General features: G+C 48.6%; 1 protein-coding gene and 1 long non-coding RNA gene across 3 annotated transcripts in view; both read left to right on the top strand.

Moving 5' to 3' along the window:
- LOC115071330 overlaps window positions 1-3359 on the top strand; it is a 6650-nt gene extending 3291 nt beyond the window's left edge. For both annotated transcript variants that reach the window (XR_003850417.1, XR_003850418.1), the window contains exons 3-4: window positions 2512-2598; window positions 3252-3359. This is a non-coding gene — a long non-coding RNA (uncharacterized LOC115071330). The remainder of the gene's footprint in view (window positions 1-2511; window positions 2599-3251) is intronic.
- Window positions 3360-22237: 18878 nt separating this feature from the next.
- Window positions 22238-25945, top strand: Krt18 (keratin 18). Its single transcript, XM_008838315.2, has 7 exons — window positions 22238-22695; window positions 23389-23471; window positions 23779-23935; window positions 24551-24715; window positions 24802-24927; window positions 25211-25434; window positions 25769-25945. Exons 1-7 carry the CDS (start codon window positions 22297-22299, stop codon window positions 25887-25889), a joined length of 1275 nt encoding a protein of 424 aa, XP_008836537.1. The 5' UTR covers window positions 22238-22296; the 3' UTR covers window positions 25890-25945.
- The last annotated feature ends 657 nt before the right edge of the window (window positions 25946-26602 follow it).

Consider the following 26602-nt stretch of genomic DNA (forward strand, 5'->3'; position numbering starts at 1 on the left):
GGGAGGGAGGGAGGGAGGAAGGAAGGAAGGAAGGAAGGAAGGAAGGAAGGAAGGAAGGAAAGAATAATTAGAACAAGTGGCATGTGGTAGCTCATACCTATAATCCTAACACTTGGAAGGTGGAAGCAAGAGTTCAAGGCCATCCTCAGCTACATAGGATATAGCCTGAGCTACATGAAACTCTATCTCAAAGAAATAGGGGCAGGGGCTGGAGAGATAACTCAGCAGTTAAGAGTACTGCTCTTGCAGAGGACCCAGGTTTGATTTCCAAGCACCTACATGGTGGTTAACAACCGTCTGTAACTACAGTTCCAAGGGAAAGGGAATCCTACACCTTCTAACCTGTGTGCATTGCATGGCACAGATGCACTTACACACACCTTCTAACCTGTGTGCATTGCATGGCACAGATGCACTTACACACAGGAAGGTAATACACTCAAACACGTAAAATTAAAAAAAAGAAAAAAAAAAAAGAGGACCTTGCAGCATAGACATGAGGAAGGGGGTAAGAAGCTCCAGCTCCACCAAAGGAAATTGTGGCAACAGATGGCTGCCAGGAGGGGCAGAGACAATCTGGAGGTTGATAGGTTAAGCAGGCTCCAATCAGTGAGCCCACATTGAAGGACATTTGGGAACACAAACCAGACTCTATAAGCCTTACTATGTATAATAGAGTACATTAAATTGGGCAAGAGGGCAATACAAGGAGGTACAGATGAGGGGGATTTAAATACCATCAAATTATAGTGTATGAAAATTGCACAAATCCGGGGGCTGGAGAGATGGCTCAGCGGTTAAGAACACTGGTTGTTCTAGCAGAAACCTTGGGTTCGAAACCCAGCACCCACATGGCAGCTAACAACTGTCCATAACTCCAGTCCCAGGGGATCCGACAGCCTCTTCTGACCTCCATGGGCATCGCACAACATGGGTGCACTTACCTACATGCAGGCAATACAGGCATACACATAAAATAAAACTAATAAATAAAATTTTTTTTAAAAAAAGAAAATTCCACAAATTCAATTTTAAAAAGTAAAGTATTGACAGGTGCACACCTTTAATCCCAGCGCTCAGGAGACAGAGGTAGGCGGATCTCTGTGAGTTCAAGGCCAGCCTGGTCTACACAGTGAGTTCCAGGACAGCTGGGGCTACAAGGAGACCCTGTCTCAAAAAAAGACCAAAAGAAAAAAAGACAAGAAAGCAGGAGAGGAGAGAGGAAAGTGAGAGGGAGAGAAGCTCTCCTTGGGAGAGCTTGGGTCAGCACCCCAACCCTGGGTGAAGAGAAGAGACCTGTCCTGTGTGTCACCCCACTCCACCCCCGCCCCCTGCCATCCACAGGATCAGTGACCCTCCATAGCTGACACAAAGGAGGAAATCCCAGTGCACTCAAGAGACTTATGGGAGGTGTTCTAACTTCCATGTCTTAGCACACTATGGATGAAGCCACCATCAAACTTCCCATAGTCATGTCATATATAAAATGGACATTTGTGGAGGACAGAATGGGGAAGAGAAGGGTCTTGAGACCAGAGGAGGTTAGGACAGGGACTGTGGATGCACAGAGTGCTGATGGCCACGGTGTCTATGAGCCCACTCTGCAAGGTCATGTCATCAGGCATCATGGCAGGGAGGCTCTGGCTTAGGGAAATTGCTCTGGTTTTATGTAGTGAGGCATAAAGCAAGGGACAAAAAGGGTCAGGGAGCAAAGAAAAGCCGTAAGCCTCTGCTGCTTGGAAACAAGGGTAAGGATCAAGACTCCCCAGCCTCCCTTCACCAGAACCAGAGGCAGTAAATACCCAGGTTTCACAGAAGCCTCAGTAAATCGCCTGCTATAAAAGCCCTGGAGAGGACTGGCTGAGGGAGTCTCCTCAAAAGGGAGTGCCCCCAAGGTCAGCCTTGCCCATCTCTGAAGGAAGAAATGCTCTTGTTCTGATCTGGGGAAATTTGGCTGTGCCCCAGCAAGTCCCACCTGTCATTTTCCTCCTCTGATAGTCAGAGGTGGATCTAAACTACCTCTGATCATTGCAGCTTCAACACCAACAAAAGTTTTATGAGTCTGTATATCATTCAGAGATCTAAGGAATTTGGTCCCGGTCATCTGAAAGCGAAGAGGAGGATTTTCAGTTGGGTGGGGCTGATGAGGATAGGCAGGTGGATTTTTTTTTGATTTTATGTGTATGCATGTATTGCCTGCATGTAAGTATGTGCACCCATGTAGTGCAACACCCAAGGAGGTCCGAAGAGGCTGTTGGATCCCCTGGGACTTGAGTTACGGACAGTTGTTAGCCGCCATGTGGGTGCTGGATTTTGAACCTGAGTCTTCTGCAAGAAGAACCAGTGTTCTTAACCATTGAGCCATCTCTCCAGCCCCTGGATTTTCAAATTATTATATGTATTATTATTATTGGTGGTGTGGTGGGGGTGATGTGTGTGGGTGTGCCACAGTGTATGTGGTGGTCAGAGAACAACTTGTGGAGTTGGTTCTCTTCTTCCATCTTTATGTAGATGCCAGGGAGCTGGGGTTGGAACTCAGATGATCAGGCTTGTGTGGCAACCATCTTACCTACTGAGCCATCCTGCCAACCAGGCCAGGTAGGTGGGTTTGGAGTAGGTGATTTGGGAGGTACATATACGTATGAATGCAAAGCTGGACAGGACCTCAGGTTCTTTGCCTGGAAAAGTAACTCCTCAGCTCCCCACCCCGTGCCATACACCCTCAGCTTTCATCTCATATCCCTTTGTCCTCATCACATGCACACAGCATGCACGCGGACAGGCGTGCACACACGCACGCACGCACGCACACACACACACATTCCTGTCCCCTCTTACACATGTTGTTCCCACACATACTCCTCCAAAGAGCCCTCCCACCTCAAGTCCTCACATTCCCATGAAGTATGTGAGCATGAGTGCTTATACTACCCCTCCCCTCACCCATCATCGCAGACTCACACATGCTGTTTTCCTACACCCATCACATGTGCACACATGCATGGTGGCATGCAACACATATGTCCAACAGACAGATGCACACTATGGTTCTGGGTTCTTGATTGCAAGTGACTGACACCCAGTCAATCAGTTTCAGCATAAAAGGTCGTTTATTTTCTCTCACAATTGGGAAACTCTAGCTTGTGCCCTAGCTGGAGGGGCTCCCTGCTTTCCTCCCTGTTGGCTTTCTTACCAGCAAGCCATCTCCATGCTGTTATAAGGATGGCCATCAAGGGACTGCATCTTTCCAGGTGCTTCCAGCTGAAGTTTCAAGGACAACTCTCCTTGGGCTGGCAGGTCACATGCCTATCACTGAACCAAGTCTGGAGCCAAGAGAATAATAAAATGCTGTCATTTTAGATGGATCCTGTCCTGAGCCCCTGGGGAGGTACGGTTAGCCTTATCCAAAGTCCAAGGAAAGGGGGAAGAGGTGATTCACCAAAGGAGGGGGAGAGATGCTGGACAGGCAAAAACAACAGATGTCCAGTACAGACACTAACCCAAATGTACACAAATAAAGGCGTGGAAGCTCAGAGAGTTACAGGGACGTGAAGATATTAGTGTACACAGTTAGCCAACCTTCTGTGCTTTACCAACAAAATACTCATTTCAGATAAAGAATTAACATGTGCTGTAGAACGAGGGGGGAAAAGGAGAGCCCTTGAACAAGCTGAACTTAGAAACGCAAGGGTGAGGGTTGGCTGCCTGGCTGGCTGGCTGGCTGGCTGGCTGGCTGGCTGGCTGGCTGGTTGGTTCGTTGGTTGGTTGGTTGGTTGGTTGGTTGGTTGGTTGGTTGGTTGAAATGGTCCCTGTAACCCAGACTGGTTTGGAACTCACTATATTGTCCGTGCCAGTCTCAAACTCATGGCAATCCTCCTGCCTCAGCCTCTTCTACCAAGTGCTGTGATTATAGGTATGTGCCACTATGCCTGGTTTAGAAAAATAAGGTGTAAAGGCCAGAGCTAAAGTTCAGCGGTAGAACAACTATCTTTCATCGTAAAGTCCTAGGTTCAATCTCTGGCACCACAAAAACAAACTACCCAACAAAAACAAAAGAAATGAACAAAGAAACAAATTAGAGGAAGAAAAGTCCAGATGGAAAGACCTGGAAATGTAAAAAGCCATTGGACACAAAGACTAGAGAAGAGTGAAGGGGCTGAGTGGTGAGGATAGTGTTTCAAAGGCCAGAGTTTATTCTGTAGTTCACAGGGGACGGGGAAGATGGCCCATTTTCTCTCCTGTTGTGATCACACCACACTGGAAAACAGTGCTTAGTACTTTTTGTGGGTAGTGCCAGGCATCAATCCCAGGACTCAGGGCAAACTGAGCCTACGGTTCTACCATTGAGCTACATCCTCAACCCCTTAGCTCTTTCCTAATTTTTAGGACTGATCTGAACAAATGAGGGGACACAAGGGGACATCTAAGACACAATGCACATTCCACCCACCAGGTGGAAATGGAAACGTTCCCACACTCGCACAGCTGTGAAGGGCTAGAACCAGAAGAGGAACCTGCCAGACTCCTACTGAGGGACTGTCCTTGCCTGTCCTCACATGTTCTACTGCTCTGCAGACATGTGGGACCAAAACCCCCAAGGACAGTGGGTACAATCGGAAAAATTTCAGGGTCATTTCCTGTATGAGTTACTTAGCCTCTTCGAGATTCCTTTTCGTCAGACAGAAACAGACATAACATATCCTTCAGAGGACAGATAAGAACATTGACTGAACAATGGCTGACAATCCACATTAGCCACCTCTGCCTGCAACAGTCTCCTGGCAGGACAGACCAGTGTCTCAAACGTGGTCCGTCCCATCTTGCTGTCCTTTGCAGCACGTGCTGGGCAACAAGAGGTGGATCGACGGTTACTAAAAGGAGGTGGCAACTGGGACCATAAGGAGGATTCTAAGGGGTATGATAAAGAGGTGACAGGCAAAAAAATCTGCCTCCATGCAAAACAGATGTTTGCAAATCCTGTTCCTAGGGAGCAAGTTATGCAAATGGTGTTCTGCCTGCTGGCCCATTCCTTCTCCGAACCCTCAAGTTGGGTCCCAGTCCCCTGCAGTGGGAAAGGAGAGTAGTGATGATCGCTTTCAATTATTTCGTTCCTCCTCAGTGTCAAAGTGCCATATCTCTTACATGCATTATTTATAACTGTAAAATAGCTAGTTAGGAAAGTAACATTCCCATTTTGCAAAAAAAAAAAAAAAGAACTAAAGTTCAAAGTTCTCCTGTCAAGAACTTGTGCCCAAGTCAGGTGATTCCAAAAGTTAAATGTGCTCTCTTCAGTATTGCCATTTTATAGGCTCATTGTCCAATTATGTCCATTGAAAGAAACAATAGGAGGGCTGGCAAGATGGCTTAGTGGGTAAAGGTGCCTCCCACCAAGCCTAATGACTTGAGCTGAATCCCTGGGCCCCACTTGGTGGAAGGAGAGAACCGAGTCTAGCAAGTTGTCCTCTGACCTCCATAAGCACACCATGACACACACGTGTGTGCACACACATTCACAAGTGTCATTTTTAAAATGTATTTATTTATTTTTATTTTATGGGTAGAGTGTCTTGCCTGCATGTATGTAAGTATACCATATGTATGCAGTTCCTGAGGAGGTAAGAGAGTGTCAGATCCCCTAGAACTGGAGTTATGGACAGTTGTTAGGTTGTTAGCCACTATGTGGGTGCTGGGAACCAAACCTGGGTCCTCTATAAAAGCAACCAGTATTCTAAATCGCTGAGTCATCTCTTAAGCCCCCAAATGTAAATTTTTAATTAAAATTTAAAAACAAGTCAGTTTGATCATAGCCCAGTGTGGTGGTGCAAGCCTTTAATCCCAGCACCAAGGAGGTGGAGGCAGGTGGATCTCTATGAGATCAAGGACAGCCTGGTCTACATGGCAAGTTCCGGGCCAGCTGGGACTATAGGGAGACTCTGTCTAAAAAAAATAATGATAAATAATAATAATAATAATACTTGCCGATAACTCAGAAGAAATGATCCCAAATTCAAAGCAATATAGATTACATCTATATGCTGAGCATCCAAATTGCTTCTCCTCCCTCAGGGATTCTGGTGGACTTGAGGGATCTCTGCCCAGTGTAATGGAACACTTTAAGTGACAAGGACCTTGACTATCTTGCTAACTGCATACCTACAGCATTAGAAAAACACCACGATGCACTTTAATACATGCAGAATGGATTCCCAAATGCTGACTTAACTTGGTCTACCTTGAGATAAAATAAGACAGACAGGGCTAGGGATGTAGCCCAGTGGTAGAGTGCTACCTAGCATGCCTTGGGTTTGAGTCCCAGCTCAGGGAAGAGAGGAAGGAAAGGAGGGAAGGAGAGAGGGAGGAAAAAAAGACAGAGGGAGAGGAGAGAGAGAAAGAGAGAGAGAGAGAGAGAGAGAGAGACTCAGTTGAAGACCTGACCTGCTACCTATTACCCATTAACCCACCTATCTTTCAGATTCCCTGATCTCTACAGGCTAAGATAACCCCAAATCCACACACAGTGACCTATTCACAGGTCTTAGGGGGAAAAAAACTCTCTTGACTTGGACAGTGGGATTGGTCTGGTTTAGGGCCAGCCCAGGTCAGTTTAGCCTCAGGGACTTGTTAGGCATGTTCCCATGGCAACACAACTCACCATGCAGTTTCTGCATTCCGGACAAAACTCTGGGCTGAAGCCATATAGTCCCTGAGGCATCCCCTACCCTCTCTCTTCCTCTTGGCCTCTTCTGGTTTCCCAGGTGACACCCAAGGAACACTAAGAGGAGCTGATGTCAGAGAAGCAGCCTCCAGAACCCAGGAGGCATAGGGAAAACCCCACCAGGAGAGGGGAGAGGACTCTTCCCTCCCACACCAGTACTCCTCACTTAGAAGCCTCCAGCTGCACCTGCCCAGCTCCCTAGGCCTCCTCCTCCTATACCTATGAGCCCTTAGCACCAGTGTCCCCCACACCCAGTCACTCCTTTCTCCCCCAAGGCCTCTCCCATTAGATTGACAGCTCCTCATGAATGCTTCACCTCTGCAGTGTTAGGGCCCAGAGACAACCCCATCTTCTGTCCCTCTAGCCTAACCCTGCCCATGGGCTCTTCCGGAATCCTCCTTCCTGGTCTTCCAGTGGCCCTCCAGCCTGGAGCATCCCACTGCGTATCTTCCACTCCCACAGGACTTCACTGTGCTGGACATGGGGAAAGCACCTGATGGCCTAAGGGTTCCCTTAAGGTGCTAATCAAAGCTTTTAATCCTTAACAGAAAATGTGAAATAAGCAGAATCTGACTTTTGGAGCTGAGGAACCTAAGCTTAGTGGTTAAAATGCAGCAGCCAGTGAGTGTCAGAACTGGGCCCTGTCTCCTCCAAGCCAGATGCCAGGCACTCCCTACACCATAGCTGCTTTATAACGCCATTAAATCCTCCCAGTTAAAACCAAGGGAACTGTACAAACAGTCCTGTTTCACAGCCGAGGATAAGGAAACACAGAAACTGCATGCACTTCTTAAGGTCACAGAGCACGCCGTGTTGTGCCTCGGGCAGAATCCACAGCTCTCTGGCTCTAACACCACAGTGTTGATCCTTTTCTGGGTCCAGCCAGAGACAGGTGGAGGAGGTTTCAGGGAATGCAGATTTTCCTGCCAGCACAGGGTCTTTACTTCTGACCAGCCAGTGCCTCTGATAAGGGAGATGCCTTCCCAAGGCCTGCAGAGGCTGATCTGGGGTGGCCCTGGAACTGCAGAACAGGTAAGCCAAGAAACCTGCACTCCACCCTCTCCACTCATACCCCAATCAACACCCCCCACACTTCCTTTTACTTCTGTAAATCTGTCCACCACACATATTTCCAAAGAACTCTAGGATCTGTGATTAAAATCCGTGTGTTTTATTATTTATGACTCAAATTAAACAAATTCAGGGCCAGCAAGATGACTCAGAGGGTAAAGGCCACCAACCCTAATCTGAGTTTGATATCTAAGACCCACAAGATAGGAGAGTACTGGCTCCCATAAGTTGTTTTCTGATCTCCACATGCATGCTGTGTGATACATGCACACTCACACACATAAATACACAAAATAAACAAATAAAATGCAATAGTTTTTAATTTTAAAACAGATCAGTTTTTGAGAACTGCCGTTCCGAGAACAATAAAAAGCAGGAAATCAACAACCTGTGTTCTAGTCTCAGCCAAGTTTCTAAATTGCTGGGTGACACTGAACCAGTCACTCTCCTTCCTGACCTACAACTGGCAGCATAGTTAGGAGAAACATAGACTTGATCTGGGCTCTCAACTGATGTTCTTTCTTGTGTGAGGTAATTTACATGATGATAAAATTTCCCTGACCCTCCCTTCTAGGAACTCTCCCTCCTCAGCTAAAAAGCTCCTGAGGTAAAGCCTGTGGTCAAGAGTGCTCTACAGTCTGCCTTAGTTTACCTTCTCAGAACACTGACAGCAGTGTCCTCTCCTCTACTAAGCCCTGCAAAGAAGCAAAAGGCTAGAAAGAAAAAAAGCCTTCCTAACCAAGGGAGGCAGGCTTGTCAGGGTCAGGCCAGCCTAGAAGCCAAGGGACAGATGGGAAAGACCTTACAATAGGGAGGGATGGCCTCCAGGGATGGGGGTGCTGAGTATGTTTCCGAAAATGAAACTGTCAGACAGTCTGAATTCCTGGGAAAGCTTAAATAAGCCAGGCCCAACCCCTCCCCCAACCCCCTCCCAACCCAATGCAGTTGGGAGGCCTCTACGAAGGCCTAGCTGAGCAAGTTGTCCAGGCCTTAAGCCTTATCATCTCCCAGGCCTCACCTCCAGGGAGCCAGCTCTGTCTGATGTTCCAGGAGCTCAGGCTGAGTCAGAGGCCAGGGCCAGGGCCCAAGGCACACCTGACTCACTCCCGGATATGTGGCCCATTCTGAAATGAAATGGAGCAGAGGGAGACCAGCCTCTCTGCAGAAGTGGGTTGAAGAGGGGGACCAGGTGATTGATTCTCACAAAAGCTAAGGGCCTAGATTCCTACCAGCCAGCCCTAAGCCACAAATTCTCCTCCCAAGAAAGTTGGGCACTGGGCAGGCCAACACTGTCCCTTCAGTTTTCACTCTGTTCTGAGATATAGAGTTAACACCCAGTTCTTAACGGGGCCCAGCGGTTTCCCTTTCTATAAGGAAAACAAAGGGACAGCCTGGTTCCAGTGCTATACCCTCTCTTGCACCTCCACCGTGAGCCTGGGAAGGGAGAAGGGAGAGAAAGAAGGCTCTGTTCTCTTGTTCCTGGTGTCCCTGAGAAATTCCCCAGCCCCCTGCCAAGTTCCCCTCCTCCTCACAGGCAGGTGAGACCAGTTTGGGAGGGCACTGTGAGAAGCAGCCCCTGGGCAGGGGGTAGCGATGACATCACTGCCATCCTGGAGCCTTCCAGACACGTACACACTCTCCCTTGCCCAGTATGGAAATGTCCCTGTCCCCTCCCTCTCCTCCACTTCTTCCAAGTTGTCCCCCTGCCAGGGCTCAGCCAGACCTACAAAGGACCTGCTTTGATCCTGTCACTCCCCGCCCCTGAGCTTCCCATCACCTTCTGAATAAAGGTCCCATCTCTTATCTGTCTGCTGAGCCTGAGTCTTGCCCACCTGGAACTGGCTGCAGCTCTGAGCCGGCTCCCTGGGCTGTGCCCTCCCCTCATGTGGTGTCTCCCAGCCACCTGCACCTGCTATTGAAACCTGACTCTCCCTGACAGCTCCATACACCCCATTCACTCTGCAAACATTTACTGAATGAACACCACTGGCCAGTCCCTCCGCCTAGCAACCATGGGGAAGTGCCCCCAGCACCTTCACCTCCCCACCCTGTCCCTCAGCACAGGCCTCTGTCACACCCCTAGGCTGGTTTCACTTGCTGTGGGCATGGCTGGAGCCCCCACCCTGACTGTAAACCCATGTCCCACGTGTGGACAGAAGATTATTAAGGCATTCTTTCATATTTGTCCCAATGGATTCTCACAAAGACCTTGGGAGTCAGTATCAGTATCCTTATTCACTGATGAGAAACCCAGGTCTTTGAGAAACAACTTATGCAGTAAGTGGTGGTCAGGGTTCAAGGCAGGGTCTTAGGTTCTACGTCCACAGCCCTCACACCTCACTAAAGTATCTTCCTCAGATGCTTCCCCTCAGCAGATGTTCCCCTCAGCAGAGTGAGTGAGTGAGTGATTCGGAGTCAGCTCTACCCACAGAAGTCCTGTTCTCCACTCTGCTCCCCACCTCCTCTCCCTCACTCGGGACCCCAAGGATGTGGAAGATGGGGAAGAAACGAATGATGACTGTCCCCGTCTTGGGTCCCAGGTATAGCAGCTAGGCCTGGCGTTGGGGGAACACAGAACAGAAGCCTTCTCCCAACCCACCATTTGTGCTGAGAGTCCCAGGTGAATCCTGGCCCTTCTCTCCTGCCCTCCCCAACTCCAGCAGGATGCAGGTAGGGCAGGCTAGGGAGCAACAAGGCAAGGCAGAGAACAGTGAGGGGGTGGAAAAGGCCAAAATGCAATGACTCACCCTCCTCAGGACTCCCCTGGGGGGTAGGGGGCTGGACACTTGAAATTTCAACCTATCCCAGGGACACACTTGGGTGTCAGCTGGACAGCAAGTGGAAGACTTTGTTTATCCCAAACTGAAAAGGCTGCCATGGCAACTGAGAGCCAGTGACATTAGGGTTGGGAGCAAAGGTCCTGGTCCAGGGGTGGAGCCATGGCTGGGAGTGTCCAGCCCTAAAGGCTCTCCTGCCAGCCTGCCACCTGTGTGCCATGGGGCCTAATCTGACCCAGCACCCTCTTGTGGTCAAGTGGGAGCTAGCCCAGAGCTGGGGAGGGGCCACCCATTTTACAGGCACAAGTGTTCCCATTCCCTCCCAACACTTCCTGTGCCTTCTCAAAGGAGACCAGAGACAGACACTAAAATAGAAGTAGCTCCTGGCCTCTTAGCTGGAGGGAGGAAGGAATGGGGACCGAGTTAACTGCAGAGAAGGGGGTCCAGGGATATTGTCAGGGGCCTTCTTTCTGGGCTGAGGGGAAGACAGCAAGGCCTTCAAAGCAGAAGAAGCAGCTCCTCAGCTGGTGTAAGAAACCAGAACGGGCTGGAGAGGTGGCTCAGCGGTTAAGAGCACTGACTGCTCTTGCAGAGGACCCGGGTTCGATTCCCACCACCCACGTGGCGGCTACAAACTGTCCTTAACTCCAGTTCCAGGGGAATCCGAAGCCCTCTTCTGACCTCCGAGGCATTGCACGACATGGGTGCACTCACATACATGCAGGCAATACACTCATACAGATAAAATAAAAAAATAAATAATAAATTATATGTGTGTGTATATATATATATGTATGTATATGTATATATATATATATATGGAAACCAGAACAGTGGGTGGAGGTGCAGAGGATACCCTCACTCCTCCCCATTTCCAGTCACCAAATCATGATCTCTTGGTGCCCCAATGGGTCCCTCGTGGCTGCCACCACCATCCTTAAAAAGTCTCTGTTTGTCAAGTCATGCACCTCTCTGAAACTACCATGCACCTCTGCAGTGGCCATTAGGACCTGCCTTCATCTCTTTTCTTCTGGGCAATCCTAGGTGATGAATATCTCTAGTCCCTCATGGGCACTTCAGGCCTACTTATCAGTTGTCTGGATATCCCAACCTAGCCTCAGATTCATGGGTTTCAAACTGAAATCTCTAACACCACTGTCTAGGCCTTACTTCTACTAATCCCTGCCTGGTGGACAAATCACCTGCCTCCAAAGCCTAAAGTCCTGGAGAAGGTACTAGAACCTGCCTCACTGAACTGGTATGAGATTAAACAATGTGACACCTGTAAAGCACGTAGCATGTGCCTGGCACACCATGCATGCTCAGCACGTGCTACTGTTCTTCTGGGGGTTGTGCGTTGCTGTGCTGATGGTTGAATTGAACACTGGGCCCTCTCTGCTAGACAAGCATACCACCTCTGAGCTATGTCTCTAGGCCTCAGTAGTGCTTCTGCTTCTGTGTTCCTTCTTCATTGCTTTACGTCCAGTTAACCAAGTCCTACCAGCTCCATCCTCTCTACTTCCCTGAACTTGCTTTCCTTCTTTGCTTCCACTGACTCTTAATCTGAGCACCCACTGTCACTGCCTAAGTGACTGGAGTAACCTCCACTCTGATCCCTGCACATCTTTCTAAGGCCTCCAGCCTGGACAGTCTTGCCAAGTGCGATTTTCTCTTTTTTGAAAAATATTGTATTTATTACATTTATTTTATGTGTATGAGTGTATTGCCTGCATGTGTGTAAGTGCACCTGTGTCATGCAACAGAGGTCGAAAGAAGGCATGAGATACCCTGGAACTGGAGTTACAGTTGTTAGCCACCATGTGGGTGCTGAGACTCCAACTTGGGTCCTCTGCAGGAGCAACCAGTGCTCTTAATGGTTGAGCCATCTTTCCAGCCAAAGTGCAGTTTTCATTATGACACTTTTTTTTTGACCGGGTATCACAATGTAGCCTTGATTGCTCTTGAATGCACTACATAGACCAGGCTGGCCTTCAACTCACAGAAATCAGCCCGTCTCTGCCTCCCAAGTGCTGGGATTAAAGACATATACCCTGATATCCAGCTCATGACAACTCTTTACTTCAAGCCTCAGAGTTTCCCCAGATCCTGAAACCCTATCCCTCAGTCTTTGGGCCACCCCTAGAGAAATTACTATAGGTAAAGTCTAGGGCCCACACCAGAGAGGAGTATTCTGCAGGCAGGTATAGGGTGTACATGACTTTCACCCCATATTCTCTAGCACATCTGCTGTGAAATGAAACGAAAGGCCACAGAGGCCTAAACACTTCATGGTCTGCAAGACCGATTTTTACCTGGTCCACCTCAGCCTCATCCACTTCGCCTGCTGATCCTCCCTTTCTCTACCACTCACTCATTATTCGTATAAATATTTACCAAGTACTTTAGTATGGGCACTGAGAACACACCAGTGAGAAAAACAGACAAGGTCCCTAAAGTTCACTAAGAGTTGAAAAGATAGTAACCTAACACTATCTTAATGAGACTAACATAACCTTATGTATGCTACAAAGGATCCTCACTAAATATGAATGAAGGGTTAGGGAAGCATCCCTGCAGAAGTAATAGTTAAAGTGAGATATGAAGGCAATAGAAAAGGCTGCAGTAAGTGCCAGGCAAGGTGGTGCATACTTTTAATCCCAGCACTTGGGAGACAGAGGCAGGAGGATCTCTGCAAGTTCAAGGCCGGCCTGGTCTACATAGTGAGTTCAGGTCAGCCAGGACTACAGAGAGACCCTGTCTCAAAAAGAAAAAAAAAAAAAAAAAACTTTTAAAAAAGGATGAACTGGAGAGATGGCTCAGCCGTAAGCACTGGCTGCTCTTGCATAGGACCCAGGCTCCATTCCCAGCACCCACATGGCAGCGAACAACCATCTGTAACTCCACTTCCAGGGGATCTGACGCCTTCTTCTGATCTCCTCGGGCCTTGCATGACACAGGCAATATACTCACACATAAAATAAAAACAATAAATAAATTTTTAAAAATATTTTATTTATTTATTTTTATTTTATGTGTATGAGTGTATTGCCTGCATGTATGTGAGTAACACCTGTGTCCTGAAATGCCCATGGAGGTCAGAAGAGGGTATCAGATTCGAACCCGGGTCCTCTGCAAGAGCAGTCAGTGCTCTTAACCTCTGAGCCATCTCTCCACCCCCCCTAAGTAAAATACTTTTTAAAAGAGAAAAAAAAGGATGGACTGTAAAGATGACTCAGCAGGTAAAGGCTTTTGCCTCCAAGCATGATGACTTGAGTTCAATCTCCAAGGACCCACATGGTGAAAGGGGAGAAATGACTTGTTCAATTTGTCCTCTGTCCTCCACAGGTATGCTGAGGCATGTGTCTTGCAAGTGTGCTCACATACACATACACTAAATAAAGAAATAGATGTAATAAAATTTTGTTTTAAAAAGATACCACAGACTGGGAGAAAATCGTTATTAGTCATATATCATGAAGAATCTGAATATATATATATATACATATATATGATTTTTTGTTTGTTTAATAAATATCTTTTGGTCTTTTTGAAACAGGGTCTCCCTGTAGCCCCAGCTGGCCTGGAACTCACTATGTAGCCCAGGCTGGCCTTGAACTCACAGAGATCCACCTGCCTCTGCCTCCCAAGTGCTGGGATTAAAGGTGTGTGACACCACAACAAGCTCCAGCAAGATTTTTTTAAATTTATTTTTATTTTATACGTGTGAGTGTTTTACCTACATGTATGTATGTAAGTACACTATATGCATGCAATGCCCATGAAGGTCAGAAGAAGATATTAGATCCCCAGGAACCAGAGTTAGGGACAGTTGTTAGCCACCATGTGAGTGCTGGGAATGGAGTCCTCTGCAAGAGCAGCTGGTGCTCTTAAGCACTGAGCCATCTCTCCAGACCCTTTTGTTTTTGAGACAGACTCATGTAATCTAGGTTAGATTCAAATTTTCTATGTAGCTAAATTTGGTCTTGAGCTCCTGATCCTCCTGCCTTCTCAGTGCTATGATTATAGGCATAAGCCACCAAGCTGTCCTTCCTTGCTGTCACACAGGTGGTATCAACTCTTATGTCAACCCCCAGTACCTGAACCCCACCTGATCCACACGCACCCTGATTTCCACTGAGATCTAGTCGTCACCATTTACTTCCTGTAATGGTTAACCTTCATTGCCAACTTGACTACACTGGGAATCATCTAGGAGACTCACTTTTAGCTGTGTCTTTGAAGATGTTCCAGGGAGGTTTAACTGAGAAGGAAAGACCCACCCTGAATGTAGGTAGCCCCATCCCATGGGCTGGAGTCCCATATTCCAACATTCATCATCCTCTGGTCTGACTACAAAGTCACTGTGATCAGCTGCCTCACATTCCTGCCGCTACACCTGCATAGACTGTACCCTTAGGCTATGAGCCAAATTAAACCTTTCCTTAGGTTGCTTTTGTCAGATATTTTATCACAGATCACAGCAACAAGAAAAGTAACTAATAAAGTCTCCCACCCAGCCACCCAAGGGTGGGCTACTTCAACAATCTTATAATTTTTAAATTTATTTTATTTTTACTTATGTGTATATGTGTGTGGGTATATGTATGTATAAATGCAGGTGCCTATGACTGCCAGAAAAGGGTGTTGGGTCTCCTGGAGCTGGAATCACAAGCAGTTGTGAGCCACCCAACATGGGTGCTGGGAGCTGAACTCAGGTCCTCTACAAGAGCAGTACAAGCTCTTAACCACTGAGCCATCTCTCCAGCCCCTTAAATATTTTTAAAATTACATCTTATTTGTTTATTTTGTGGAAAGGAGGCACACATGCCAAAGCATACAAGTGGAGGTCAAAGGACAACTTTACAGAATACAAGAGTCAGTTCCTTCCTTCCACCATGTGAATTCTGGGTATCTAACTCGGGACTTCAAGCTTAGGAACACACTGATCCATCTCCCTGGCCCCTTTAACAATGTTTTAAGCCTCAACAGACTCTTGCCCTCTCACCCCACCATTTTTCCTCCCCCACCTCAGGACAGAGTTTCTTATGTGACTGGTCTCATCACATAATCACCCTGTGTATCCTCTACTGGGATCTCAAAAACACTCGGGAATTTTTTCAAGCATCTTGTCTCACTCACGCTTCCCATTGGAGGAGAGGAAGGATCACGGACAGGTTACAGACATCAAATCCCAGCTCTGCCACCCACTAGTGCTATCACTTTTCAGGTTTCAGCTTAAATGTCACTTCCTCAAGACTCTTAGACTACATTAGTGGTTACTGCTACTGGCTTCCATTGTTCCCTGGACTCACCCTACAACAGCACCAACCTCAGTGTATTGCTATTGCTTCTGTAATTGCTGACCAGGCTGCATACACATTACCATACTCACCAGGGAAACCTTCCACTCACCCTGCCACCTTCAAGGGCGATGTCTTCCTGTTTTCTTATTTCTTTTTGGACAATCTGTTTTGGTTTGGTTTAGTTTGGTGTTTGTTTGTTTGTCTGTTTGGTGGGGGTTTTTGACAGGGTCTCACTATGTAGCCCCAGCTGGTCTGGAACTTGCTATATAGACAAGGCTGGTCTCAAACTCACAGCAATCCACCTGCTTCTACCTCCCAAGTGCCAGAACTAAAGGTGTGCCCCACCGCCTCCAGCAAGATTTTATTTTTAAAGATTAAAAAAATTATACGTATGTGTGTGTGCCTGCTTGTCTATATGTGCATCACATGCATACAAGGTACCCCTGGAAGCCAGAAGAGGGCAATGGGTCTCCTGAAACTGGAGATACAGATGTGAGTGCTGGGAACCAAACCCAGGTCCTCTACAAGAGCAGTACACGGTCTTAACCACTGAGCCGTCTCTCTAGCCCCTTTATTTTTAATTATGGATGGATGGGTGGAGGGATGGATGGATGGACGGGCGGATGGATGGATGGACAGATGGACGGATATATATGTGTCTGTGTGTTTATATCTATGTCTGTGTATTCATGGGAATGCTGTGCCAGCAGAAGCCAGAAGAGGACATCAGATCCCCTGGAGCTAGAGTTATAGGTAGTTATGAGCCATCCAGCATGGGTCTGGGAACTGAGTTCAAGTTCTCTGCAAGAGCATAATGCACTCTTAACTGCTGAGCCATCTTTCCAGCCCCTCCTTGACAAACCTCTTGAAAGTCAAGTACACACTCTGCTTCCACATGGACCTGTGCCATGCCCTCCTCAGCCCTCCACCTCTGGCCAGGCTTTAGACACCAGCACTCTGCTATAGGGGCTGTCTTCTCCCCAGCCTCCCCCATCCATTGTGCACCTCGCCCTGTACACTGCCCTTCCATAAAGCTGATCCTCACTGGCTTTTGTGGCAGCTCTTTGTCATGGGAGGTGACAGACCAGGATCTGAGCCTTCTTCCTCCCACAGGTGTCTTTTCCTCTTCTTGCCTCAAGTCCCTAACTGTAGGCGTAGATCAGTGTTGAGTGCGGGGCATCCACAGAGATTTCCAGGGTCTTGTGCCAGGATAAAGGATTGTACCAGGAACACACAGTAACAGAAATAGAGACAGCCTATTAAGAAAGATATTTCCAAAAATGGAAAAGCATAGATTGGAGAGATGACACAGATGTTAAGACTCTGGTTTCTCTTGCAGAAGACCCTAGTATGATTCCCAGCACCTACATGGCAGCTAACAGCTATCCTTAACCCCAATCCGACGCCCTCTTCTGACCTCCATGGGCATTGCACATCACAGGTGCACCTACCTACATGCAGGCAATACACTCATACACATAAAAAAATTAAAAATAATAAATAAAATTTTTGTATGTTTTTGAGACATGATCTCCCTGTAGCCCCAGCTGGCCTGGATCTCACTATGTGGACCAGGCTAGCCTTGAACTCGCAGAGATCTGCCTGCCTCTGTCTCCCAAGTGCTGGATTAAAGGCAAGTGCCACCACACCTGGCAATAAAATATTTTTTAAATGGGAGAGCTGGGGAAAGGTGTATGTTCAAGCAGCACTGGACTGTGAATCTCATGATCATTTATAGGTCATTTACATATGCCCACCTTCTCTTGAATTTGTATACACTGTACTTTTCTCTCAGGCTGTTTGTTTTGGGTTGCCCAGGTAGGGAAGGGTTTCCAGTGTTTTTTGCCAATTGGTTTCTTTCATGTTGTTTTTCATTCTTTTTTAAAAACTACATTTATTTATTTATTTACCTACTTATATGTGTAGGAAGGGTTTCCAGTGTTTTTTGCCAATTGGTTTTTTCATGTTAATTTTTTCATTCTTTTTTATTTTTATTTTTTTAAATATTTATGTATGTGTATATTGCCTGCATGTAGGTAAGTGCACCCATGTCATGCAATGGCCGCAGACGTCAGAAGAAGGTGTTGGATCCTCCTGGAACTGGAGTTATGGATGATTGTTAGCCGCCATGTGGGTGCTGGGAATCAAACCCGGGTCCTCTGCAAGAACAGTCAGTGCTCTTAACCACTGAGCCATCTCTCCAGCCCCTTTTCATTCTTTTTTAAAAACTACATCTATTTATTAACCTACTTATATGTGTGTGGAGGTGAGAGAAAACTTTCAGGAGTTGATTTTCTTCTTCCACCATGTGGGTTCCAGGGATCAAACTCAGCCAGCTGTTCTCTCTCTCTCTCTCTCTCTCTCTCTCTCTCTCTCTCTCTCTCTCTCCTCCCTCCCTCCCTCCTTCCCTCCCCCCTATCCCTACTCTCCTTCCATACCCAAGTACAGACCCTGACACTTTTTTTTACATTTATTTAGCGTTTGTGTGTATGCCGCAGCGGATGTGTGAAGGTTAGAAGACAACTTTCCAGAATCGATTCTCTCCTTCTACCATGTGGATTCCAAGGCTTGAACTCAGGTCTTGGGTTTGGCAGCAAGTGCCTTTACCTGCTAAGCCACCTTGTTGGCCAGACCCTGCTACTTCTTTTCCTTCCCATCATACACAGTTTCCACCCAAATCCTCTCAGCAGATGGCTCCAGAGTGAATCCTGCATGGACACCCCACAACAGGGAGGAGACTGTCTCTTTGCAGTTTGCACGAAGGCCCCACAGGCTGCCTACAACTGCTGCCCCGTGCTTTCCTAAGCGCCAGCCTTGCTTTTCCAGCTGCCTCCCAGACAGTCCTTCCACACACTGCCTGCAGATCTGCCAAATCTAGCCATCGGAGAGAAATGCTCACAGTCATGGCAGATTGGTCAGATGCTTTTGAAACAGGTTCTCGGCCACTCTGATGTTCCATTTCACCCTCTTTTCCATAGACTCAGTTTTAGTGTCGTGTCTGCTATGCCCAGACTGATAGCAAGTGATAGACAGGAAGTAGAAGGCTAGAGGGGAGTGAGGGAACTGGAGACTGGAAAGAACATTAGCCTGATAGCTGGCTTCTCAGCTGCCAAAGCGCTTCCAGCAGAGAGCGTCCTGTGATCTGCTGTAAACCCTGAAAGCAGGCCTTGTTACTACTGCTGAAGAGACCAACGCTAATTCACAGATTGCTTAAGATCATGTGTGTGTGTGTGTGTGTGTGTGTGTGTGTGTTTAATAGCCTAGGCTATCCTGGAACTATGTAGCCCAGGATGTCCTAATTGCCTTGCCTTCACCTCTCAGTGCTGAGATTACAAGTGTGTGCCACCCTCCCTGGCTCACCCTTTTCATTGTTTAAACCTAAACCAGTTAAGGAGCACACACATACCTTTCCCCAAGCCCATTCTACTCCAAACAAATTTTGCTCAGAGTTCCACCTCACTGATCCAATAAGCATCTTAGAGGCCCTGCCAAAAATCCCTCTGCTAAGGGAAGCTGTGTCCCAGTGTTCCGCCAATCTCACCCCCACCACAAAGCCCTGAATTCTCCAACAGGATCAAGAAGATCCTGTTGATATGATGTCACCTGTAATTTTAGCTCTCAGGGGCTGAGTCTGGAAAATCATGAATTTGGGACCAGCCTGATTACATTTTTAAACTGACTCAAAAAAGATAATAGCAATAATATTTTTAAGCAGATGCAACCAGCCTCGCTCTCTCGGTGTAGACACACACACAGAAACTTACAGCCAGACTGATTAACTAACATAGAGCCCAGAGACTTCAGACCCTCAAAATCCTCTCTGATCCTCTAATCTCCGGCCATCTAGTTTCCACAAAGCACAGCTCCAGCCTTTCATAACACAGTGCTGCCGACCAGAGCAGCCCACCCAGAAGTCACCCAGGAACTTACTCAGGAGTTAAACCTGCAGTGCAGGTTCCCTCCCCTTGGCCAAACACCTCGGAATGCAGGGCCCTGGGGGAGAGAACCACTTCCTCCTCTCTAGACACCATCCCTATCCCTCCACCCCGACCACTCTCAGCCTCCTATCACATCTTTGTTGTCAGACCCAGTTAGGGGCCACAGAAGAATCTGGAATTGCTGGAAAGGGGCAGGCTGGCACTGCACGCAGGAGGTCAGTATTTGCCCAGATGCTGCAAGAGGTCAGGAATGCAGCCATCTACGTTAGCTAGCAGATAAGGTGCAGCTGCAACCATTCTGTCCCAGAGGCCCCACACAGAGCCCCCTGAAGAGCCAGCACAGCCAGGTGGGGCAGGATCAGAGAAGATCTGTGGAAGGGGCTTAGAGAATTCTTGGGTCTGTGTGTCATTGCTGAGAGAATTCAAAGTCCTCAGGGGTCTTACACGACTCAGAGGCCTCCTCAGGATTAAATTGAATGCCCTTCTGGGTGAGGCCCTAAGTCTGCAATAAGTAATTTGTATTTGCTCAGGAATGAGTGGGTGATCATTAACACTGGCCTGTGTTGCCACTCCAGGAGACAGACTGGCCAGGCTTTTCCCCCTTAGAAGTAAAGAAACTGAAGTTCAGTTAGGTGACTTAGAGGAGGTAACCCAACCAGCAATGTACTTAAGTTGGTTGATGTAAAGTTTAAAAACACCAAAAAGCAGCCCACAGAACATTTAATCTGTATACTTCATTACACAGGTTTACACAATAGGACAATTGTGGAACTCAGTGGGAGAGTTTGTGAAGTTGGAACCCTTATTTAACTGGCTAGAACCTCCAACCTCCCAGAAGCCTGCACGCAAAACCAGTGGGCATTCATTTGCTTCCTGATTTTGCATCCCATTTGCCTCCCTGTCTTCAGTAGCACCCACCCTCACTAGTTAGCTCCCCTGGAGACATAGGGACTTTTCTCCTCCAGAAGGAGGCAGGCAATCCAGCCACACCCTGCATCTGTCCTGTGCCTCCCACTTGGTTGGTCTGCTAACCTGCACTCCTTCTCCCATTTTTTTGTGCCCCCATCTGCCCCCAACAGCTTCAGTTCAGCTGGCCACTTGATAAGGATCAATAGGTCCACTCCAGAGCAAAGAGCATGGCCTCATGTGTAACACCAGGTCCTGCCGGGAAAACAGGCTTCTGGTGCCGACAGACTTGAACCTAGGAGTTTCTCCCTGTTCATCTAGCCTGAGGGTAGGGGACAAGGAGTTTGGGAGTTTCCTCAGGGACAAGCTAGAAAGCCAGAAAGCATTACAAAGACTGGAAGAAAGGAAGAAGAGGCCTAGGGAGCAGGAAGAGAAGGCTGGCAACCTGGGCAGAACCTGTTAGAATGTTTCTAGGTATCCTGGTCTGTCCTTTTCATACCCCAGCCACATGGGGCACATTATAATCTGCAGGAAGGATCATGGTTTCTTTTTCATTGCTGTTCTCCAGGCTGCTAGAACAGGGCCTAACACATAGCAGGTGTCCAATAAATACTGGTTAAATCATAAGTGCTCTTGGGCAGGGAGTGTAGCTCAGTTAACAGTGTGCTTGCCTAGCATACACAAGGCTTTGGGCTTGAGTCCCAGCACCCCATGACCTAGATGTGGTGGCTTATGCCTGTAGTCCCACACTTGAGAAGTGGAGACAGGAGGATCAGGAGGTTAAGGTCATCCTGAACTATACAGAGTTCAAGGCTAATCTGAGCACAAAAAAGAAGTAAAATAAATAAAAACATGTTAAAACATGAGATTGTGTCAGGGTCCACTGAGGCCAAGCCTCTGAGGTAGGAGTTGAGGGGTGGAGGACTGAGGGAATGTGTTCCTGTGTTATTTGCCAATACACATTTCTGTGGTTCTGCCCAGAAGTAGACAGGGCTACTGTAGACAGGGCCAGCTCAGTGCCTGGAACCTTGTGCAGTGGGGCATAAGTGTGAAAGGAGATTTGAGGCTCGAGACTGAATTCCTCCTCCCCAGCTCCCAGCTTTTCTTACCCAGGACTCCTTGGGGTCCCAGGATTGCACCAAGATCTCTTCCACTGGTGGGAAACCTGGGCTTCAGGCTGAGAACAGCTAGAGAGAGACCCACATTCCAGTCCACCTCACAAAATTTCCAACCTAATGGTCATCTCTTCTACCTGGGGGTGAGGGGCGGTATTCATTTCCTCCCCTGAAAGCAAAAACTCAAGGGCTCACAACACCTGCTTTCCTTTGTCCCTCCCTGAGGAGCTGAGGTGTGGCCTTTGACAGAGCTGTGCTGAGGACGTGGGGGGGGGAGGCACCAACCAGGTCTCAGGAGCCCTGTGCAGTCCACCTGCCCTCCTAGCTTCAGAGGTGGCCCCGGTGGCGGGGGCGTGGCCTGCTGGGGAGGTCCCCACCTCCTCCCTCTGAGATATAACAGGTCAGGACTGCCACCCTCCAACGCCCGAACTTGAGTCCTGGTCTCTCGCATCGCGCTCCACTCGAGACACCATGAGCTTCACTACTCGCTCCACCACCTTCTCCAGCAACTATCGGTCCCTGGGCTCGGTCCGGTCGCCCAGCCAGCGGGTCCGGCCGGCCAGCAGCGCGGCCAGCGTCTATGCAGGCGCCGGGGGCTCCGGCTCCCGGATCTCGGTGTCCCGCTCCAGCAGCGTCTGGGGCAGCTCGGGATCCGCAGGCCTGGTGGGAATGGGCGGCATCCAGACGGAAAAAGAGACCATGCAAGACCTGAACGACCGCCTGGCCTCCTACCTGGACAGGGTGAAGAGCCTGGAAACCGACAACAGGAGGCTGGAAAGCAAAATCCGGGAACATCTGGAGAAGAAGGGGGCCCAGGGGCCCAGAGACTGGGGACACTACTTCAAGATCATCGAGGACCTGAGGGCTCAGGTAAGGGGTAAAGAGGGAGGGGCCTGGCTCCAGCCATTCTGGCCAGTGAGGTGCCACCCCTACAACTTTAATAGGGTGGGGGAAGTTGACTTCTATCACCCTTTTCATACCCACCCTGCTCTATGGGACTAAATTAGGAATGTCCTGGATTACTATCCACAACCTTGCCTTAGAAACCCCAAGGGTAATGTGGCTACAAACGGGAGAGGGCTTCCCCAGGAGGTTAGTGGGACATCATGAAAGAAAGCGAGAAAAGGACCATAAAGTGGACCCAGACACGCTTCTTTCTGAGTGGGGACAGTTCGAGGGTTAAGCGGATGTGGCTAAAGCTGAGTCATCTATGAGTAAACAGAAGCCAACCGGGAGGAGCCAATCAAGGAGGTGGGGGGTCCAGAGCTGGGGGGGCAGTAAGCAGGTACCCTGGGGTGAAATATGCCAGAAGAGGACTGGAGAGAGAGCCAGTTAGGAGCTGCTCATTTGTGGACCAGCCAACCAGTCAGCCCAGCTGGAGGGACAAAGTGTTGGGAATTGGGAGCTCAGGAGAGAAGAAGCAGCACAGGTAGAAAGGGAAGGCATGTGGGGTAGCCTCTGGCAGTTCCTGGGCCTGGGAAAGGTTCACTGAAACATGGACATTTCTTTACTCCCTCATCATTCGACCTGTCACTTAGCAACCTCCTGCTTTCATCCCTCCAGATCTTTGCAAGTTCTGTGGACAATGCCCGAATCGTCCTGCAGATTGACAACGCCCGTCTTGCTGCCGATGACTTCAGAGTCAAGTAAGTCTGGGCGCTGCAGGTAGAGCACAGAATGGTCTGCTCCTGAGGCTGTTTGGGTGGGCCTTCCTTTTGAAGGCTTATTCGGGTGTGGGTAAAGCTGCAAATGAGCACTGGGGTACTTCCTGTCGTCAAAGAACCATTCATTTGTGCAGCCCAGTTTGAGCACATTGCTCCCGACCAGCCAAGAATGTTGTTGAGGGAACACTGACGTGGTTGCCTAGTTTGAGGTGGGCACAGGTCTAGTCTCAGGTGACATGGGCTGAGAAGGTTGAGGATCAGACAGGGCCCTCTGATCTCCATCCTGTAGGTATGAGACAGAACTGGCCATGCGCCTGTCTGTGGAGAATGACATCCATGGACTCCGAAAGGTTGTTGATGACACCAATATCACAAGGCTGCAGCTGGAGACAGAAATTGAAGCGCTTAAGGAGGAGCTGCTGTTCATGAAGAAGAATCATGAGGAGGCAAGTGGAGCTGCTGACCAGGCTGGGGATCAAGGGGCCAGGACAAGGGTGGGGAAGTAGATGGGCAGCCTTGCATGAAAATGGAGGGCCACCAGCCTAGGCTCTTAGTCTGTTTTGATTAAGAGTAAACCTAGTGAGTCATACATGCTCTATGGCTCATCCAAATTATAATGTGTTAAGGTCAAGATGGTATGGGCTAAGGCCTGGCCTGCAGTCTTGACACTTGGAAAGCTGAGGCAGGAGGATTGTGAGTTCGGTCCTAGTCTGCCCTACAGAGTGAGACCCTGTCTCACAATTAAAAAAAAAAAAGGAAGATTGTGTGGGTGAGAGACAGAGACAAAGGTAGGAGCTGCCAGTTTGGGGTTGTGGGGCGGATGATGGGTGAAATGAAGAAAAAGAAACCAGCCGTCAGTGGCAGGTTCAGGTAGTGAGGGAGTAGCATTCCTCAACATCTGCAGTGGAAGCCCAGAACCAGCCTTGAGGAGTGCAAGTCCAGGGTTCCCTCTGCTCTCTTCTCCCACTGCTCTCTTAGGCCTCAGTAAAGGCCATCACTGATGAAGGGCCTGGTTGGAACTCTGACATTGAACCCCTCACTTTTGCCCCTGCCATCTTTAGGAAGTCAAAGGCCTGGAAGCCCAGATTGCCAGTTCTGGTTTGACCGTGGAAGTGGATGCCCCCAAATCTCAGGACCTCAGCAAGATCATGGCAGACATCCGAGCCCAGTATGAAGAGCTGGCTCAGAAGAACCGTGAAGAACTGGACAAGTACTGGTCCCAGAAGGTACGCAGGGGGAGGGCTGGCTTCCGGGTTGTGGGAGGGAGGCTACCAGGAAAGGCGGAACCTGACTGACCCTCCCCACCCTACAGATCGAGGAGAGCACCACAGTGGTCACCACCCAGTCCACTGAGATCAGAGATGCTGAGACAACACTCACAGAGCTGAAGCGCACTTACCAGGCCCTGGAGATTGACCTTGATTCCATGAGAAATCAAGTGAGAGCCCTCTGATCACCTGCCACCATTCCTCTGGAACCCCAATCTCTGTCGCTTAGTCTCATCCCACCTGCCCACTTCCCCCTCATCAAGAGATCTCTAAGCTCAGAGAATGCCTCATCAAGAGATCTGCTCATGGAGTCCCATCTCTTTTGCATTTTCCACCTCTCCCACCTGGTAACCTCGCACTTCCAGACAGGAGATCCTTCAAACCTTTTCGGAAACAAAGGGCTGAGCAGTCTGGGATTTGGGACTCACCCACCCACCTTTCTATGCCCTGCAGAAGGTCAGTTCGGAGAATAACCTGAGGGATGTGGAGGCCCGCTATGCTGTGCAGATGGAACAGCTCAATGGCGTCCTGCTGCACCTGGAGTCCGAGCTGGCACAGACTCGGGCAGAGGGGCAGCGCCAGGCCCAGGAGTACGAGGCCCTGCTGAACATCAAGGTCAAGCTGGAGGCTGAGATCACCACCTACCGCCGCCTGCTGGAAGATGGAGAAGACTTTAGGTGAGTGGCACTTTCTTACCCACAGGAGTGAGAGTCTTCTTCCCTCCGCCGAACTTTGGGAAGTCCCATGGTCTGTTCACTGGTAGCCACTGAGCACTGGGCTTCAAAGGAGTGAGTTACGGAAGTTTCCTCCTAGGAGAAAGAATGACTAAGTATTGCCCCTAGCTAGCTGTACTTAGATTACAAGTTCAGCCTTGAGTTTCCCTTTTCTGGAAGAAGTGGCTGAGGAGACTTTGGAGATAAAGGTAGGAATTGGGGAAACTTCTTCCATTTTCCCTGTCCCCCTTCTACTTGGTGAGGCTCTTCATAACTAGGGCTTGGTCTTCTGTTACAGTCTCAATGACGCCCTGGACAGCAGCAACTCCATGCAAACCATCCAGAAAACAACCACCCGCAGAATCGTGGATGGCAAGGTGGTATCCGAGACCAACGATACCAGAGTGCTGAGGCACTGAGGCATTCCAGCGGGGTACCCTGGGGTTAAAGCGATAATAAACCTTCAGACATCACTTTGTGTCTTCCTTGACAGTCTTCCTACTCATGTGTTTGTACGCATCGGGTCCCTCTCCGGCCAGGCAGAAGTCTCTTTTGATCCCAGGGGTTACACATGGGTGGGCAGTGGGAGAGGAGGGTCTGAGTCTTTGACACACCTAAAAGAAAGAAGAGGAAGCAGGAGATGTGGCTGTCCTTGGTTGTGGTGGAATCTTCCCCTCAAGAGAGCTGATGAAAAAGCCAGGCATGATGGTATACATATTTAATTTAGATTGAAGTAGGAAGTTCAAGGCCAGTCCAGGCTTCATAGTAAGTCCCAGGGCAGCCTGTGTCATAACTGGAGACTCTGGCTGTAAAAAAAAAGCTAGATATGGTAGTGCACTTCTGTAATCCTGGAATTTAGAAGGTAGAGGCAAGAGAATCAGGAGTTCAGGGTCACCCTCTGATACATAGCAAGTTTGAAGTCTTGGCTACATGAGACCTTGTCTCAAAAATAAAGTGGGACCCCATGGAGCTAGGTATGGTAGAACATACCCATAATCTCAGTACCTGGGAAGCAGAGGAAGGAGCATCATGAGTTCAAAGACTGGGCTATGTATCTACTCTCAAAAAACAAACAAAAAGCCAGCTTATGATCCTAAAACCCCCTGCTTGACAGCTGCTTATAAGCAGAAAT

Source organism: Nannospalax galili, unplaced genomic scaffold (assembly GCF_000622305.1).
Source record: "Nannospalax galili isolate Female #2095 unplaced genomic scaffold, S.galili_v1.0 scaffold251, whole genome shotgun sequence".
Classification (NCBI taxonomy): domain Eukaryota; kingdom Metazoa; phylum Chordata; class Mammalia; order Rodentia; family Spalacidae; genus Nannospalax; species Nannospalax galili.

What these genes read in the sequence shown, in the direction of transcription:
- Krt18 (XM_008838315.2), top strand. Translation starts at nt 22,297, where the DNA reads ATGAGCTTCACTACTCGCTCCACCACCTTCTCCAGCAACTATCGGTCC. An exon ending in TGAAGAAGAATCATGAGGAG is followed by an intron (nt 23,936 to 24,550) that starts GCAAGTGGAGCT and finishes TGCCATCTTTAG; the next exon opens with GAAGTCAAAGGCCTGGAAGC. An exon ending in ACAAGTACTGGTCCCAGAAG is followed by an intron (nt 24,716 to 24,801) that starts GTACGCAGGGGG and finishes CCCACCCTACAG; the next exon opens with ATCGAGGAGAGCACCACAGT.